This window comes from Mya arenaria, chromosome 7 (genome assembly GCF_026914265.1).
Source record: "Mya arenaria isolate MELC-2E11 chromosome 7, ASM2691426v1".
Taxonomy (NCBI): domain Eukaryota; kingdom Metazoa; phylum Mollusca; class Bivalvia; order Myida; family Myidae; genus Mya; species Mya arenaria.
The window spans coordinates 33384390-33398591 of NC_069128.1; the positions used below are offsets into that span (position 1 = coordinate 33384390).

The 14202-nt window shown below is 38.3% G+C and overlaps 1 protein-coding gene across 1 annotated transcript; it reads left to right on the forward strand.

Annotated features, from left to right (window-relative positions):
• The first annotated feature begins 536 nt into the window (after positions 1-536).
• On the forward strand, positions 537-8399 carry LOC128240668 (uncharacterized). Its single transcript, XM_052957367.1, has 5 exons — positions 537-623; positions 1354-1460; positions 1986-2149; positions 5894-6004; positions 8264-8399. Exons 1-4 carry the CDS (start codon positions 603-605, stop codon positions 5929-5931), a joined length of 330 nt encoding a protein of 109 aa, XP_052813327.1. The 5' UTR covers positions 537-602; the 3' UTR covers positions 5932-6004; positions 8264-8399.
• The last annotated feature ends 5803 nt before the right edge of the window (positions 8400-14202 follow it).

Here is a 14202-nt window from a genome sequence, read left to right on the forward strand (position 1 = left end):
CACAGATGCTGGGACCCAGTCACAAGAGGAGGAGGTCAGGACACAGATGCTGGGACCCAGTCACTAGAGGAGGAGGTCAGGACACAGATGCTGGGACCCAGTCACAAGAGGAGGAGGTCAGGACACAGATGCTGGGACCCAGTCACTAGAGGAGGAGGTCAGGACACAGATGCTGGGACCCAGTCACAAGAGGAGGAGGTCAGGACACAGATGCTGGGACCCAGTCACTATAGGAGGAGGTCAGGACACAGATGCTGGGACCCAGTCACAAGAGGAGGAGGTCAGGACACAGATGCTGGGACCCAGTCACTAGAGGAGGTAGGGACAGGGATGCTGTGACCCAGTCACAAGAGGTGGAGGTCGGGACACAGATGCTGGGACCCAGTCACAAGAGGAGAAGGTCAGGGCACAGATGCTGGGACCCAGTCACAAGAGGAGGAGGTCAGAGCACAGATGCTGGGACCCAGTCACAAGAGGAGGAGGTCAGGACACAGATGCTGGGACCCAGTCACAAGAGGAGGAGGTCAGAGCACAGATGCTGGGACCCAGTCACAAGAGGAGGAGGTCAGAGCACAGATGCTGGGACCCAGTCACAAGAAGAGATGGACCGGACACTGTCGCAGGTACATGGAGCCATTTGTTCATCAAAACAATGGAAACTACACGGACAAGCCCAGAATCCTCAAATTTAACCAAGATCCTGTTTAAAAAATAAGAATTAAGGCCAAGCAAGCCCCAATCAAGAGACACAATGCTACAAGACAAGAAACATTATTGTAATATTGTCATTGGTGACTGTTGGGGTGACTCATTTAACACATATGATCATGTAAATATGAACGATGAAAATGGTCATACAAGTATGATGTGTTTGTGGTCTTTCAATTAGAGACCTGAAGTTTCCCTACCAGGTGGTAATTATCTAGGTCTGTTAAGTTATACCTGCTGTAATGCCCATAAAACCAAAAAGAGAGCCGCGGACCAAATACCAACTTTCGTTTCTTGATTAACATTCCACAAAGGGGCACAACTCAACAAGCATTAAAGCCAGAGTAATGGGCCTTGCTGAACATATCCACGAAGTTTCATTTGAATACCTTCAACATTTTATCTAGTGTTTACCATGGTAAAGTTTATGCACAAAGACGACACTGCCGAAGCCTATAAAACTGACAGTACCTTTACTATTTTTCCTTGCACAAAACAGACAATTAATCAATCATGTGTCATTTATAACATTGAACAGAACTTGTGCAAAAAATTCTTGAGGAAAGTCAATATCCTCCATGAATTTCAACATGTTATTAGTTGCATTCCATTTAGTTAACATACATGTTTACATAAAGCCATCAGTCCCAAGAAGCAGACAGGCAATCCCAGGAACACCAGCCCATTTTGTTGCTCACCAACAGTATTGATGATAGTGACATAGAAACATCCGTATGGTGGAGAAGGCTGAGGTATTTTGATTGTTTTTAAAGCAGTGCGGTAAGTGGCTCTTAGGGTAACATTTAACTATTAACTTAACAATGAACGAGAAATATGTTTTAAAAAGATAAACAGCGATTAATTAGGAAACAAAGTCGGGAAGAGTGTATGAGAAAGCCGTATGAACTTAACATGTGTATATAGTTTCATATGTAAGATATGTATTAATTAAGTGGTCTTTTTTAATTTAATGACATCTGGATGTAATTTTTATTGGACAAGTTTCTTACATTTAAAATGTCTACTCTATTCATATTAGGATTGCTTGACCGTTTAAAACATCGAGCTTAGTCCATTTATATTTATCTACTGTAACCAGACTTGGAGGAAGTTACTTGCTAGCCGATTGCCTATTCTACAACCATGCAGTGGATAGACAACAGTAATGATGTAGATGAAGCTACACATGCTCATAACGACGTAAACAATGTTACAGCTTACTAACAAGAAGACTCCTATTCTGGCTATTTTATTTAGCAGATTTATTTCCATTTTAGCTGCGAGGCAAGCAGATCACAAGGTGTTTTGGGGGTGTGTTTCCAGCACCATCCAGCAGCTGATCTAGCAGTCATCACCCACCAGTTGCTGCACAACAAGGTGTTAGCAGTCCAAGACTGGTCTGTGTTCTGGCAGCAGATTCGGATGAACAGCAATGTAAAAGGTCACTTGCTATTTTCACAGATCATATATTCTTTTAACTCGAACTCAATATGTATGTATCAGTAATAAATGTCTCTCCATCAGTCCGTCTGTCCATTGGTCCATCCTAGGACATCGAGACAAGTCTACTTTTCTCCATTACTCAATATTTTTTGAGGTATTGACTTCAAACTTCATACACATATTGACTGTTTGAGGTGAAACTCTGCAATTGTCTGTTTTGTGTACATCACAATTCCTGTCTGCTTCATAACATTCAACCAGTTGAAGGATTTTGAAATTACTCCCAACAAAAGTTCACCATATTGAGACATTGAGACAATATGCAGAGAGCAACCAGCTTGGCTCAAGGTCAAGGTCACACTTAGACATCAAAGGTCATATTACTGCATTTCATGTCTGCTCTATAATCTCTTAAGCCTCTTTCAGGATTGGAAATAACTGGCCACAAATGTTCACTATATTGAGATGGTATGCAGTGGGGGAAGACTTCAGTTTTTAATAACAAAACAACTGTCTAGTTTTATACTATATCAAGTTTACTTTTCTCCATAACTCCATATATTTTTGAGATATTGACTTTAAGCTTCACACACATGAATGAGTTGAGGAAAAATGTTGTGCATAAGAAACATGATTTTGTGTATGGGCTTTTTATTACAACAGTCTATAGCTTGTACAACAAAAGTGTTGACTAAACCATTCACTCTGTAACATCTTTCAAGTCTAGGCCAGACATAGTATTCTCATTTCCCAACAAATTCACTTTTTCACTTTGAAGTTATATTTGTGGAAGTAGAGTTATGCTCTGACAAAAATGTAGCCATTTACAAGAACATGTATATTATCTGTGGTGATATTTGAATGCTTCAGTGATGAGCTCTAGGCTGAAATTCCATGTTGCTTGACACAGGCTGAACTTTCCACAGTGATATCAGAAGAGGTCCAGCCCCTAACAAAGTGGCATCAAGGAAGTAGAAGTTGGCCCAGTGATATCAGAAGAGGTCCAGCCCCAAACAAAGTGGCATCAAGGAAGTAGAAGTTGGCCCAGTGATATCAGAAGAGGTCCAGCCCCTAACAAAGTGGCATCAAGGAAGTAGAAGTTGCCCCAGTGATATCAGAAGAGGTCCAGCCCCAAACAAAGTGGCATCAAGGAAGTAGAAGTTGGCCCAGTGATATCAGAAGAGGTCCAGCCCCAAACAAAGTGGCATCCAGGGAGTAGAAGTTGGCCCAGTGATGTCAAAAGAGGTCCAGCCCCAAACAAAGTGGCATCCAGGGAGTGGAAGTTGGCCCAGTGATATCAGAAGAGGTCCAGCCCCTAACAAAGTGGCATCCAGGGAGTGGAAGTTGGCCCGATGATATCAGAAGAGGTACAGCCCCAAACAAAGTGGCATCAAGGAAGTAGAAGTTGCCCCAGTGGTATCAGAAGAGGTCCAGCCCCAAACAAAGTGGCATCAAGGAAGTAGAAGTTGCCCCAGTGATATCAGAAGAGGTCCAGCCCCAAACAAAGTGGCATCCAGGGAGTAGAAGTTGGCCCAGTGATATCAGAAGAGGTCCAGCCCCAAACAAAGTGGCATCCAGGGAGTAGAAGTTGGCCCAGTGATATCAGAAGAGGTCCAGCCCCAAACAAAGTGGCATCCAGGGAGTAGAAGTTGCCCCAGTGATATCAAAAGAGGTCCAGCCCCAAACAAAGTGGCATCCAGGGAGTAGAAGTTGGCCCAGTGATATCAGAAGAGGTCCAGCCCCAAACAAAGTGGCATCCAGGGAGTAGAAGTTGGCCCAGTGGTATCAGAAGAGGTCCAGCCCCAAACAAAGTGGCATCCAGGGAGTAGAAGTTGGCCCAACCCCTGCAGTAGACAAAGTGGAACAACAAGACATTGAAGATGAGGAGGTATATTGAGCCATGGTATATTTGTTGAATCTTTGTCATTATAAGCTGGAGCCATATTCAAAAAACGTCTTAAGTCATATCCTATCTTAAGTCAATTTCTCAAAATTTTCGTTGTCAAATTAAAAGAAATGTAGAAATGTTTTAAAGTATGCTTCTTTCAATTTTAGAGATCAATGAAAATAATGAATTTCCAAAATTATTTATTTTTTATTTCAAATGACCAAAGAGATACTAAAATAAGGAAAGCGTCTTAAGTTTGGAAATGACTTAAAAAGTTTTATGAATACCGCCCCAACTCTGTTTTTAATTGAATAATTTTCAGTATGTTCAACTGAAACTTTGTAGGCTATGAAAAGAATAAAAAAATCAAAGCCTCACCCATCCTGTTTCACCGATTGCTGGTCAATGAAAGAGTCATTTCAAATATCATTATTTAAACAATATATTTAAAGGTAGTGAAAGTAATTAACATAGCATGTTTTTAAACTTGTTAAAATCTATAGAAGTAAAAAGATAAAACAGACAATTTAACTACCTTTCAATGAGGTTCATTGTTGTTTAATCTTACCAGAGCACTAAGTTAATTAAACAATATCCTATTGCAAAAATTGTTGCATGACATTATATAGTAGTTAACTTTGCATGACTCTATTAAGTGCAATTAATTATTGTTGAGTGTTTATTAAGGTCCACTCTTTACTCTATATTTAATTATCTGTAAATTGACTTTTAAAAAAAGTAAAAAATGTCATTTTGAATAATGCCTTTCTGCTATATGAGATTAGGATATGACTATGCAAAAGTAAATTCCTGATATCTGGGTCTCCAGGGTTTGAAATTCTGATCACCTCATCTGTGGTCAACAACTTGGTCAAACTGGATTACACAAAAGAGGCTGCTTTTTTATTCAATCTTTGCCAAACTTGAGACTAGAATGATATCGATTAAGTTAAAAAATATACTAGTTTATCTTGGGTCAAAAACATGGTCACTAGGTCAAGTCTTTTATTCAGTAGGGGCTGGTAAAATGATTGTGTTGTTTTCTTGGTAAATTTAAATAATGGTCGTTGCAGGTGAAAAAAAAGGTTATCATTTCAGCTAAAGTAGGCTGTGTCCTCAGGTGAGAAGTATATGGCCATCTTGTTGATACTATGTAGGTATTATAATTGTATAGTTACTGCCCTTTGTTACTTTTTCTTGTCCGAAGCATAACTTGAAAACTATTTGAAGGAATTCAATAAAACTTCATACAGTGATAGATCATAATGAGAGGAAGTTCAGTGTACAGGAACCGCAATTCTATTTCAGCCAATTACAGAGTTATTGCCCTTTGTTACTTTTTTCTTGTCCGTAGCAAGTTACTTGAAAAAAAGTAACTTAACTCCTTTATAGATGGCCATAGGCAATCGTATATTCTGTGCTTTAGAACATCAAATACATCAGTATCAACATCTCAGTATTAGCATCACTGATATTGTTTAAAGCCTTTTTTTCTAACTTTTAAAAACATAATCAAAAAATAAATAACTGACAATAGTCCATAAAATAAAGTTGTCATTGCAAAGGTTGGCTTTCCAAATAGTTGACTGCAATTTCATATCAGGGCGGCATTTGGGGGTATTAATAACCTTCAGTGATAGCTCTAGTTTTAAAAAATTCTGCAGCATCAGTTTATAAAAAAAGTGCATTTACTTCAGGGGAAGGGACCAGCAGGCCTTAAGACGTAGGTATGAAGGTCTGCCAGGCAATTATAGAATACTTCTAGATATTGACAGAATTGTTTTCCCAGGATCTATATGTACACAATGCACCTTTATTTAAGTTTTGCTAATTTTAATTCAATTTTATTTTCAGAATCTTGCACAGAGTTAAACACTTCAACAGACACCTGAGCATTGGCATTCATATGATCTACCTGTGAAGTTCAACCAGGCTTTATAAAGCATTACACACAAGGCAGCTATGGTTAGTAGTTGCACGAAGATATCCTTGACCCCCCCCCCCATTTGATTTTGATGTGTTACACCAGCCAACAGGCTATGTGTTTAATTTTATGCATATCAGACCATCATCAGACATTCTGCCATGCATATCAGACCATCATCAGACATTCTGCCATGTCAAACCATCATCAGACATTCTGCCATGTCAGACCATCATCAGACATTCTGCCATATCAGATCATCATCAGACATTCTGCCATATCAGACCATCATCAGACATTCTGCCATATCAGACCATCATCAGACATTCTGCCATGTCAGACCATCATCAGACATTCTGCCATGTCAGACCATCATCAGACATTCTGCCATGTCAGACCATCATCAGACATTCTGCCATGTCAGACCATCATCAGACATTCTGCCATATCAGACCATCATCAGACATTCTGCCATATCAGACCATCATCAGACATTCTGCCATGTCAGACCATCAGACATTCTGCAATGCATATCAGACCATCATCAGACATTCTGCCATGTCAGACCATCATCAGACAATTTGCCTTGCATATCAGACCATCATCAGACATTCTGCCATATCAGACCATCATCAGACATTCTGCCATGCATATCGGACCATCATCAGACATTCTGCCATATCAGACCATCATCAGACATTCTGCCATGCATTTCAGACCATCATCAGACATTCTGCCATGTCAGACCATCATCAGACATTCTGCCATGTCAGACCATCATCAGACATTCTGCCATATCAGACCATCATTAGACATTCTGCCATGCATATCAGACCATCATCAGACATTCTGCCATGTCAAACCATCATCAGACATTCTGCCATGTCAGACCATCATCAGACATTCTGCCATATCAGACCATCATCAGACATTCTGCCATATCAGACCATCATCAGACATTCTGCCATATCAGACCATCATCAGACATTCTGCCATGTCAGACCATCATCAGACATTCTGCCATGTCAGACCATCATCAGACATTCTGCCATGTCAGACCATCATCAGACATTCTGCCATGTCAGACCATCATCAGACATTCTGCCATATCAGACCATCATCAGACATTCTGCCATATCAGACCATCATCAGACATTCTGCCATGTCAGACCATCAGACATTCTGCCATGCATATCAGACCATCATCAGACATTCTGCCATGTCAGACCATCATCAGACAATTTGCCTTGCATATCAGACCATCATCAGACATTCTGCCATATCAGACCATCATCAGACATTCTGCCATGCATATCGGACCATCATCAGACATTCTGCCATATCAGACCATCATCAGACATTCTGCCATGCATTTCAGACCATCATCAGACATTCTGCCATGTCAGACCATCATCAGACATTCTGCCATGTCAGACCATCATCAGACATTCTGCCATATCAGACCATCATCAGACATTCTGCCATGCATTTCAGACCATCATCAGACATTCTGCCATGTCAGACCATCATCAGACATTCTGCCATGCATATCAGACCATCATCAGACATTCTGCCATGCATATCAGAACATCATCAGACATTCTGCCATGTCAGACCATCATCAGACATTCTGCCATGTCAGAACATCATCAGACATTTTGCCATGCATATCAGACCATCATCAGACATTCTGCCATGCATATCAGACCATCATCAGACATTCTGCCATGCATATCAGACCATCATCAGACATTCTGCCATGCATTTCATAGAGTTAAGGCCATTTCTTGTTTTTTCTGTGTTACTTTGATGAGGTTTGATAAAGATAATGAAATAAGTCTGCTGTGTTACTAGGCAACACTTTTAATTTGGGCCTTAATCACCAAGTTGGAGCTTGGAGTTTTCTATAGAAATCTTTAACCAGATTTTCTTCTTTTAAAATATTTGCTTGCCTGTTTAAGCTTTTAAGTGCAGTATTAAACAGCCTTCTTAAGATCTTTATGTTGCTGCTGACAAGTAAGTAGATGATCTGAATGTGCACTCAGGGTGACAAAAGTTGTCGAGTATTAGTTGTTTCTTTTCTGTCAACTGAAATTTCTAGTGAATGTTCATGTGTAGTAGTTATGATGCTGCAAAGCCAGCACAGCTTCATGACAGATATACACATGTTTAGGCAATTTGACAGTATTGCTGTATTGGATGTGTCATCTGAAACAGGCTCGTAACTGATTGTTTGACAAGGCATATTCTCAGTATAGCTTACATAAGTGCATGGTCAATAATTTCTTTGTCATTTTCAGATACACTGTGTTGTGATTGGCCAAAAATGCAGATTGGTAACACCAGTCACCTAAGCCACCATTGCCCTTGCAGACAAGAGTGTGAAGTAACAGCCCCTACAGTTTACAGCAAAGCCCTCAACTGTAGCCCTACAAACTTCAGGCAAGCGATTAAAACATGGACTACAAGCCATCTATGTATTCATTAATAGTCCATACTTTTTACAAGCATCAAAATTCAAATTTTGATACAAGATTTAACCTTTTCTTTTTTAGAATTATACCTAAGTGAAGATCATGTTTATAAGTTAAATAATTACATGTTACATACATAAATACATACTAATCTAAGGACGGATAAAAACTTTTTCAATTTGGTTATAAATGCAGTTTCCAAATCAACACCTTCCTCTTGCAGATACTGCCGATGGCGTAGATGCAGTGAACTTTGCCAGTTTTTCAGCTATGTTGAATTGACATCTCCAACTGAACTTAAGAGCCAGGATTGATATCAGACTGCTTGACAGCACGGTGAGGCTCTGCATATTTAATTCCAGGCTAGCTTACATGGCCAGAAAGCAAGCATTTTTGTTTTTTATGCTTTAAAAACAGATAATATAAAAAGGTTCTCATTGATTTTGATAAGCCGAGTGGACCTTTCATTCTTTTACTGGACATTTTGCTTTTCTTTAGTCACCATTTTGATGTTTATGATTATATATCAATAATATATGCTAAAAATAAACTTGATAATAGAATATAACTGTTTCATTTTTTTTATCATTCAAATATGGAAGTGCATGACGTTTATTGAAAATTCAAAGTTTTTCTATCATATGTTAGCATGATACAATTATTTAAATGGAGTGAAGACACTAAATTTGGGATAAGGAACACATATTAACACATAGGCAGTGTAATGAATTTTATAATTTCATGTTAATCTATTAAACATATCTGGAGAAACATCAAATATAATCTGATCTCCATTTCCCAGAAAATGTAGCTGTCCAAGAGTCTAATTTCCACCAATGAGTATCACTGTCTTTAAATTGCTGTTCCGTAGAAAAAATTGATTGATAACAAATGGTAACAAGAGTATTCTTTCCAAGATACACAGTTAAGACATAGGAAAAGTATTAGTTTTTTTGTATAAAGAAGTTAAGGTTTGCATAAAAGTGTCAGGGAAATGGTTCCGGGTGTCCAGTACCCCTCTAAGAAATTCTTTAAACAATGTTTCTCCGCACTTGGGTAGCATTTAATGATGTGTACATTGTATTCTTGTATGTGTTTCTACGTTTACACATGATTCATATCATACCTGGAGACATTTATGTAATTTTGATTGATATTTTGCAGGACCTCTTTCTTGGGTGGATGGATTCAGAGATGACCTACAGATGCAGCCATGACTGTGGCACATGAATGTTAGAGATGGTGACTGTAAAAAAATGATGATAGCAGAAAAATGAAACTATCTTAATATGGTTTTCTGGAATTAAATTAGCAGACAAAGTATTCATATTTTTGTGGAAAAATAATGTCATAGCTGAAATATGTTTTGCAAATTCAAAATGGTAATGTTTTTTCTCATATTTTATGCTGGCATCACAAATATTATCATTGGCTCTGTATACGGTAATCTCTCACTTCAAAACATAACTAATTGGACTATTTGAAGATTAAATCTTCATTATTTTTATTTAATATAAAATGCTATGCTGGTTTTACTGTCTTAAATAATGTTTGAATAGCCTAAAATAAAGTTTACAAATTTTGTGTCGTCCCGTTGTGTGTTCTGTAAAAGAAATGTTTCAAGTCTCTAAAGTCAGTTTCTTATAATGCTGCAAAAAGTAGAACTAGAAATGCCAATGTGCTGTCTCATTAGAAGTCGGGTGATAAACGCCGCAGTAGTAGAAGTAGAGCCAATCTATTTCATAGAAGTTCAAAGGTAAAATGAGTGCTGATTGCTGTCACAGAAATAGTAGTGGTGATCAGTGTTGCAGTAGTTAAATGAAAATCATTGTTATTGTAGTTTAAGTGGTGATCATTTTCACAGGAAAGGAAGTGGTGATCAGTGCTGCAATAGTAGAAGTAGTAGTGCCAATTTCATGGTGCTTAAAGGGGTAGTGCTGATCGCTTCCTCAGCTCAATGTTGCAGTAGAAGTGCAAATTGTTTTCATATTTTAAGTGGTAGTGCTGATCACTGTCACAGTAGTAGAAGTGGTGACCCTGCAATAGCAGAGGAAGTAGTGCCAGTGTCATAGTAGTTTAATAAAGGAGTAGTGGTGATCTAGAAGATGTTATCAATGCAGCAGTAGTAGTAGTAAAGTCAATCAGTCTTGTTGTAGTTAAAAAGGTAGTGCTGATCATTGTCACAGTAGTAGAACTGGTGATCTAGAAGTTGTTATTAGTGCAGTAGTAGTAGTAGTAGTAAAGCCAATCATTGTTGTTGTAGTTAAAAAGGTAGTGCTGATCACTGTCACAGTAGTAGAACTGGTGATCTAAAGTTGTTATTAGTGCAGTAGTAGTAGTATAGCCCATCATTGTTGTTGTAGTTAAAAAGGTAGTGCTGATCACTGTCACAGTAGTAGAACTGGTGATCTAGAAGTTGTTATTAGTGCAGTAGTAGTAGTATAGCCAATCATTGTTGTTGTAGTTAAAAAGGTAGTGCTGATCACTGTCACAGTAGTAAAACTTTCTATCTAGAAGTTGTTATCAGTGCAGTAGTAATAGTTAAGCCAATCATTGTTGTTGTAGTTAAAAAGGTAGTGCTGATCACTGTCACAGTAGTTGAACTGGTGATCTAAAGTTGTTATTAGTGCAGTAGTAGTAGTATAGCCCATCATTGTTGTTGTAGTTAAAAAGGTAGTGCTGATCACTGTCACAGTAGTAGAACTGGTAATCTAAAGTTATTAGTGCAGTAGTAGTAGTATAGCCCATCATTGTTGTTGTAGTTAAAAAGGTAGTGCTGATCACTGTCACAGTAGTTGAACTGGTGATCTAAAGTTGTTATTAGTGCAGAAGTAGTAGTATAGCCAATCATTGTTGTTGTAGTTAAAAAGGTAGTGCTGATCACTGTCACAGTAGTAGAACTGGTGATCTAAATTTGTTATTAGTGCAGTAGTAGTAGTATAGCCAATCATTGTTGTTGTAGTTAAAAAGGTAGTGCTGATCACTGTCACAGTAGTTGAACTGGTGATCTAGAAGTTGTTATCAGTGTGGTAATAGTCAAGCAAATCATTGTTGTTGTAGTTAAAAAGGTAGTGCTGATCACTGTCACAGTAGTTGAACTGGTGATCTAAAAGTTATCAGTGTGGTTATAGTAGTAAAGCTAATAATTGTTGTTGTAGTTAAAAAGGTAGTGCTGATCACTGTCACAGTAGTTGAACTGGTGATCTAGAAGTTGTTATCAGTGTGGTTATAGTAGCCAAGCTAATCATTGTTGTTGTAGTTAAAAAGGTAGTGCTGATCACTGTCACAGTAGTAGAACTGGTGATATAGAAGTTGTTATCAGTGTGGTTATAGTAGTAAAGCTAATCATTGTTGTTGTAGTTAAAAAAAAGTAGTGCTGATCACTGTCACAGTAGTAGAACTGGTGTTCGAGAAGTTGTCATCAGTGTGGTAATAGTCGAAATTCAGCAAAACATTGTTGTTGTAGTGAAAAAGGGAGTGCTGATCATCGTCTTCGTAGTAGAACTGGTGACCCTAGAAGTTGTCTTCAGTGCGTAATAGTTAAGCAAATCATTGTTGTTGTTGTTAAACAGGTAGTGCTGATCACTGTCACAGTAGTTGAACTGGTGATCTAGAAGTTTTCAGTGCGGTAGTAGTAGTAAAGCTTATCATTGTTGTAGTAGTTAAAAAGGTAGTGCTGATCACTGTCGCAGTAGTTGAACTGGTGATCTAGAAGTTTTCAGTGCGGTAGTAGTAGTAAAGCTAATCATTGTTGTAGTAGTTAAAAAGGTAGTGCTGATCACTGTCACAGTAGTAGAACTGGTGATCTTAGAAGTTTTTATCAGTGCAGTAGTAGTAGTAAAGCTGATCATTGTCGCAGTAGTTAAGGTAGTGCTGATCACTGTCACAGAAGTAGAACTGGTGATCTAGAAGTTATCAGTGCCGATATTGTAGTAAAGTCGCTCATTGTCGTAGTAGTTAAGGTAGTGCTGATCACTGTCAGAGTAGTAGAACTTATGATCTAGAAGTTATCAGTGCGGTAGTAGTAGTTAAGTCGATTATTGTCGTAGTAGTTAAGGTAGTGCTGATCACTGTCACAGTAGTAGAACTGGTGATCTAGAAGTTGGTATCAGTGTGGTTATAGTAGTAAAGCTAATCATTGTTGTTGTAGTTAAAAAGGTGGTGCTGATCACTGTCACAGTAGTAGAACTGGTGATATAGAAGTTGTTATCAGTGTGGTTATAGTAGTAAAGCTAATCATTGTTGTTGTAGTTAAAAAGGTAGTGCTGATCACTGTCACAGTAGTAGAACTGGTGATATAGAAGTTGTTATCAGTGTGGTTATAGTAGCCAAGCTAATCATTGTTGTTGTGGTTAAAAAGTTAGTGCTGATCACTGTCACAGTAGTAAAACTGGCTATCTAGAAGTTGTCATCAGTGCAGTAGTAATAGTTAAGCCAATCATTGTTGTTGTAGTTAAAAAGGTAGTGCTGATCACTGTCGCAGTAGTTGAACTGGTGATCTAGAAGTTTTCAGTGCGGTAGTAGTAGTGAAGCTAATCATTGTTGTAGTAGTTAAAAAGGTAGTGCTGATCACTGTCACAGTAGTAGAACTGGTGATCTTAGAAGTTTTTATCAGTGCAGTAGTAGTAGTAAAGCTGATCATTGTCGCAGTAGTTAAGGTAGTGCTGATCACTGTCACAGAAGTAGAACTGGTGATCTAGAAGTTATCAGTGCCGATATTGTAGTAAAGTCGCTCATTGTCGTAGTAATTAAGGTAGTGCTGATCACTGTCAGAGTAGTAGAACTGGTGATCTAGAAGTTATCAGTGCGGTAGTAGTAGTTAAGTCGATTATTGTCGTAGTAGTAGAACTGGTGATCTAGAAGTTGGTATCAGTGTGGTTATAGTAGTAAAGCTAATCATTGTTGTTGTAGTTAAAAAGGTGGTGCTGATCACTGTCACAGTAGTAGAACTGGTGATATAGAAGTTGTTATCAGTGTGGTTATAGTAGTAAAGCTAATCATTGTTGTTGTAGTTAAAAAGGTAGTGCTGATCACTGTCACAGTAGTAGAACTGGTGATATAGAAGTTGTTATCAGTGTGGTTATAGTAGCCAAGCTAATCATTGTTGTTGTAGTTAAAAAGTTAGTGCTGATCACTGTCACAGTAGTAAACTGGCTATCTAGAAGTTGTCATCAGTGCAGTAGTAATAGTTAAGCCAATCATTGTTGTTGTAGTTAAAAAGGTAGTGCTGATCACTGTCACAGTAGTTGAACTGGTGATCTAGAAGTTGGTATCAGGGCCGTTATTGTAGTAAAGTCAGTCATTGTCGTAGTAGTTAAGGTAGTGCTAACGGTTTAAGAAAACATCATTTTTCAACTTAAACAGAAGTCTGCGATCTAATTTTTTTATCAGCTGTGTTATAGAACTGGTTTCCATGCATTTTTGCAAAAATTGTCTTGTTCAAACTACACAAAGACAAAAAATAAAAATCTTGTCAAAATGTTCAATCTGTGAGTGTGCAGCTTTGAATGGATAGTGCCAATCATTGACGTTACAGGTTAAGGGGTAGTGCCAATCATTGTCGTAGTAGTTAAAGGGGTAGTGCTTATCATTGTCAGTGTAGTAAAAGGGGTAGTGCCAGTCATTGATGTAGTAGGTTAAGGGGTAGTGCCAATCATTGTCGTAGTAGTTAAAGGGGTAGTGCTTATCATTGTCAGTGTAGTAAAAGGGGTAGTGCCAATCATAGACTTAGTAGGTTAAGGGGTAGTGCCAGTCATTGATGTAGT

Coding starts and splice junctions, on each gene's coding strand:
- LOC128240668 (XM_052957367.1), top strand. CDS start 603: ATGGACCGGACACTGTCGCAG. Junction 624..1,353: donor TGGACCGGACACTGTCGCAG/GTACATGGAGCC, acceptor TAAAGCCATCAG/TCCCAAGAAGCAGACAGGCA. Junction 1,461..1,985: donor GTATGGTGGAGAAGGCTGAG/GTATTTTGATTG, acceptor TTTCCATTTTAG/CTGCGAGGCAAGCAGATCAC.